This window comes from Tupaia chinensis, unplaced genomic scaffold (assembly GCF_000334495.1).
Source record: "Tupaia chinensis unplaced genomic scaffold, TupChi_1.0 Scaffold000527_1, whole genome shotgun sequence".
In the NCBI taxonomy this organism is placed as follows: Eukaryota; Metazoa; Chordata; class Mammalia; order Scandentia; family Tupaiidae; genus Tupaia; species Tupaia belangeri.
Window position 1 is genome coordinate 2,985,533 of NW_006160040.1, and position 4,705 is coordinate 2,990,237.

Consider the following 4,705-nt stretch of genomic DNA (forward strand, 5'->3'; position numbering starts at 1 on the left):
TGCCAGCCTTGCCACCATCACCACCACCTCCGCCACCTCCACCGCCACCACCGCCTCCACCTCCACCTCCACCACCGCCGGCGGCGGCAGCAGCCATTTCATCTCCACAGAAACCAGACACAAAAACATGGCAGAAATGGAGAAAGAAGGGAGACCTCCGGAAAATAAGAGGAGCAGGAAGCCGGCTCACCCAGTGAAAAGGGAGATCAATGAAGAGATGAAGGTATTTCTGGACCTCGGGGCTGGGAGGACGGAGCTCTTTCTTGCGCCCGCTGGCTCCGGCCGTTGTGTGGATTCAGGGGTACCGGGGCGCGCTGGGCAGTTCCTGTAGGATGCCCAAAACGCCTCCGCTCCTCCCCCAGGTGTGAAGCAGAGGCGAACTCCGGGGCTGCATCCCCGACATCTGCCAGCCGGAGAGCCGAGGGGTGCGGAGGGGGCACGTACTGTTCCACCTTACAAACCCCGGGTGGCGCGGGGCCCGGGCGGCGGGTGGGTGTCGGCGGGTGGGTGTCGCACGAGCTCTCCTAGTGGGCGACGTAGTTCCCCCCTTGCTTCGGCAATCATCCTTCGGAAACCTCCAAAGTTAGGAGCCGCCCGGCCGAGGCACCCGGGGAGCGCGCGATCCCACCCCTCTCCGCGGTTGGTCCTGCGGCCCCTTGGTCCCGCGTCCCAATAAGTAGCCAGCTGCGGCCGAGCAGAGGCTGCCAGGGTCGGGCTGGTGGAGGCCCTCGCGCGGCAGGTCTAGGTCAGGTCCTGACGGCCGGCTTTCCCGCCCCCGCCCGCTGCTCGCGGTCGGCCGCCTCTGCCTCCCGCTAGCTCTGCATGCTTCACTGGCCAGTTAGGCAGAGCCCGCGAGCCTCGCCGAAAGATAGCGGTCTGGGGGGCGGCCTTCGCCCGGCGCCAGCCCATTGTTCGGAAAGGCCAGCCCCGAGCCCTTGGCGAGGCCCGGCTCCCCGCCAGGCCAGCGGTGCTCCAGAGGTGGCGAGCGCGGCCGCCTGGCGCTCCAGCTGTTCGCGTTCGAGCGATTGCACAAGAGCACCGCTCAGCTCTGGACCCCTCTCCTCGCCCCCACTCCCTAATTTTCCATGAAGTTAGGGATTTAGCCTGGGCGAAGGTTTTATTCTGTGTTGATTTGGCGAGACTCTCTTGATTTTTTTAAAACAGTATTTTATCTATTTTTCTTTCTGGGAGTTACCAAAAAAGTAGCAGGTTTGCACTCTGCACTCTGCCGTCTTCTTGGTGTTCCCCTTCTTCTGCATAGAATCCTTATGCTGCCCGAGGACATGGTCAGGTTTGGTTAAGTTTGTATTTAAAAGACAAGCTGGATGAACATGGTCTGCAACTAAGTCAAACGCATTGCCTTGCGACGTTTTCTTGATTTGAACAAGCATATTCTATGAGAATGCCTTGTGTGCAGTCCACGCCGGGACCAGGGCAGACAGAGGTACACGTCCTGTGTGCGTGTGTACCTGGTGCATATGCTTAGCTTTGCCTCCCTCCCGGAAGTGTCAGTAGCAATCTAAACTTTGATAGGAGCTTTTTCCATTTTCGTTTTATTTTCTGGGTGAGGAATGTAGTGCCTGGAAGCATGAGGTACAACTTCATCCAGCAGAGAGTTGAGGCAGATTGGCCTTGGCGACCAGCGTCAGTCCTTGTGATGGAAACCACTGATTGCAATGGTAGATGTGTTGCGAAGACCAGTGGAAGTTGTGCTCTTTCCATGGGGTTGGCATTCCAACACTTCACAATGGCCATCCTCCCCTGCCTGCCCTTCCCTGCTGTCCCTTATTTCCAGATTACTTTTCCATGTCATTTCAAACTGAGCGTGGGGGAAGGGGAGGGAGGCAAAGGCCACTAGGAAATCACCGTGTGCTCTGGCCCTTTAAAATGCTGCCTAATGTGATCTATATGGATGGCAGCTTTTAAGTTTCATAGGTTCTAGGATTACAAATTAGCTAATTTTAATCAAAACATGTGAAATGTTATCCCGGCTGGATATAAAGGCTGACTGTGCTCGTTGCTTGGGGCTCACGTTGTTGACTTTGGCTGCAGGCGCACTCCGTGGTTTGGGAGATAGTTGTCCTTCTACAGTATAACAGATGTTTGTCTGAACCGGGGAGGAAGAAACAAAAACAACATTGTGTGAAGGGGAAAAATTACACAAGTTTTAGCCAAGGCTGCAGGACCAAGTGTGGAATTAACCTTGTTGCACAGAATTTCCTCTCTTCTAACTGTGACTTTTCTTCCAAATCACCATCTACTATCTGAAGTTTTAACCCTCACCATTTCAATCCATAGTAGCATTAACTGAGAAGTTTTATGCGGCAAACAATTCAATTGCCTGTAGGAGTGGTATTTTTTTTTCTGTAGTTTAGAACAATGTGAGAGACCCCTACCCCACATTTTCAGTCATGCCCAATGCACACAGTGCCAAATGAGTCCAGTGGATTCAGAAGGCAGTCCTGTCATATAACAGCACCCAAAGTCCTCACTGAGAAAAAGATTTTCAAATTCAAAATATGGAAAGGTAATTTTGAATTCATTAATATTTTCCTGCTTTTAATATTCATAAGCATATCAACAAAAACTCTCCCCAAACCTCATGGTATTATTACCCCTCCAGCTCCCTGAACCCTGAAGTGTAGAATAACATAACAAGTTGGTTGCCTGGTATAAAAATGTGTGCAACAAAATGTCACCGAGAACACAATGTGGCCTTGTGCAGCTTCATATCGGTGCCGCTGGAGCTGCCTGGCTGTGTTTGCCTTCATCTGAACGGCTTTCATCTGGACCAGTGTAAACTAAGCCCTGGTAAGTAATCACTGCCCGGCAGAAAGAAAGGAATGTATACAGCTAGCATGGCCTGAGCTGTAAAAACGGAAACCCGAGCCCCCACCTCGGATCACATATCAAGGCTTGAAGGTAGGGGAAATGAAAGGGGGAAAGAGGAGAGAGCGAATGGAAAAGTCAGCCTGGGAAGTGGAGGATCAGGAGGAGGCCCCCCTTAGGGAGATTTGGCTCAGGGATTAGGGAATTTTATCGTGGTATACAGTGACCTACTCAGGTTTCAACACTGGTTGGATCAAGTTGCTTCTCTGTGAGCTGAAAGAAAAAGGACTGGTGTGTATGTGATTTCTTTTTCCCCTTCTGGTAGTAGAAAGGACATTGGTACAAGTGTCTATTTTAAGTACAGCAAATGCAGGGCACTGAGAATGAGCAACAAAATTGCCTCATCACAGAGACTTCCATCAAGATTTCCTAAATGAGACAGACACATACTTATTTAAAAATGGCTGGAGAAGACAAACTGGCTGAGGTTTAGCTGACAGTAGTAATGGCACTGGAGATTGTCTTCCTGTGGCTGGGAGCTAATGTTGGTTGCTGTTTCACTAGATCAGATATTGAGTTACATTTTCCTTATCACTGCTTTCATGTACATGACAGTTGTAACAAATTTAAATTTGATACAATATAAATTTGTGCATGAAAAGTATATGACTTGGCCGGGCTTGCTGATGGTGTACTTTAGAGAAAAATATCTTCAAGTAGAAATGTTTGTCTCACAGTGACCTTTACAATGTTTCTTTGTCTTTCCTTTTCTTCTTCTCTTCATTCTAGTTTGTTTTGATTAAAAAGACTGGATTTTTACTGTACTTACAATTACTATGCCTTATTTAATTAGTAGTTAATAAGAGAGGATTTAAAACATTAGATGGCAATACATTTTATATCTTGACTGCTTTTGGTTTCTAAGTGAATGTTGTGAGTGTATCTAATGGACTGTCTCTGATAAAGTTAGCTTACATATAGCATAATAAACGGATGTCAAGAGAGAATCCCAACACTTGGGAAGGTTAATTAGTTTTAGGAGTTCATCCAGAGCACAGTAGATATAATATAACAACTGGTTTGTACTTGTGGATGTGTGAGTGTGGGTATAAATATGTGAATGTGTGTGCGTGTAAATATTGTTGCCCTTAAGGATATGTATTTTGTGCATATAGATAGACCTTAGTGAATTGTGGTTAGTAGCTAGCAAACAATAATGTAAGTAAAGACAATCTAAACTATGAGTAGAGATGATGAGTAAGATTTTTATCTTTTAAAACTCTGACAAAAACCAATGTGATTGGATCAAACACTCCTCCTGGAAACTTTCCTAAACAAACTATAATCGATGTGCTTACAGTGTTTGGCTTCTTTATCAATTGCTAAACTACATCATAATCTCTGATAGATATCATAGAGTCTCTCCTTTGCTGAAAACGTTTCTGTCTATAAATATTCTCAGTAAGTAACTTGTACCTAAAATCATGCTTCATTCCTGATGCCTACAGTTTGAGTCAGGCATATCTGTTAGAGTTTAGTAGTAAACTTACCACAGGATTTTCTATTTGGTGTCTGATGCTCTCGATTTGGCATTAAAAATGACCTGTGTCAGTTGCGTAGACAAGTAAGTTGCAGAGCTGAGCTAGTGAGTGCAGTGAGAGAAATAACTTGACATTAAAACAGAGAAATTAGAGTGTAGATTAGAAATGTCAGTGTGTTTAAGGTTGACATCACCTCATTACTAAAACAGGTATATTTTAAGTTTTGCTGCTGGAACTCCATCCTGGTGTCAGATGCAGTGAGTCTCAGGATCTTAGGAACTGGGCTTGGGACCAGATCCCTTTGTGATATTCACAAATTATGTCAGGTCTTTCCT

General features: G+C 46.8%; 1 protein-coding gene across 1 annotated transcript in view; it reads left to right on the forward strand.

Moving 5' to 3' along the window:
• The first annotated feature begins 30 nt into the window (after nucleotides 1-30).
• Nucleotides 31-4,705, forward strand: part of SOBP (sine oculis binding protein homolog) — a 191,644-nt gene continuing 186,969 nt past the window's right edge. Inside the window, exon 1 of the mRNA XM_027775100.1 lies at nucleotides 31-223. Coding sequence (XP_027630901.1) covers nucleotides 128-223 — 96 coding nt within the window. The 5' untranslated portion in view covers nucleotides 31-127. The remainder of the gene's footprint in view (nucleotides 224-4,705) is intronic.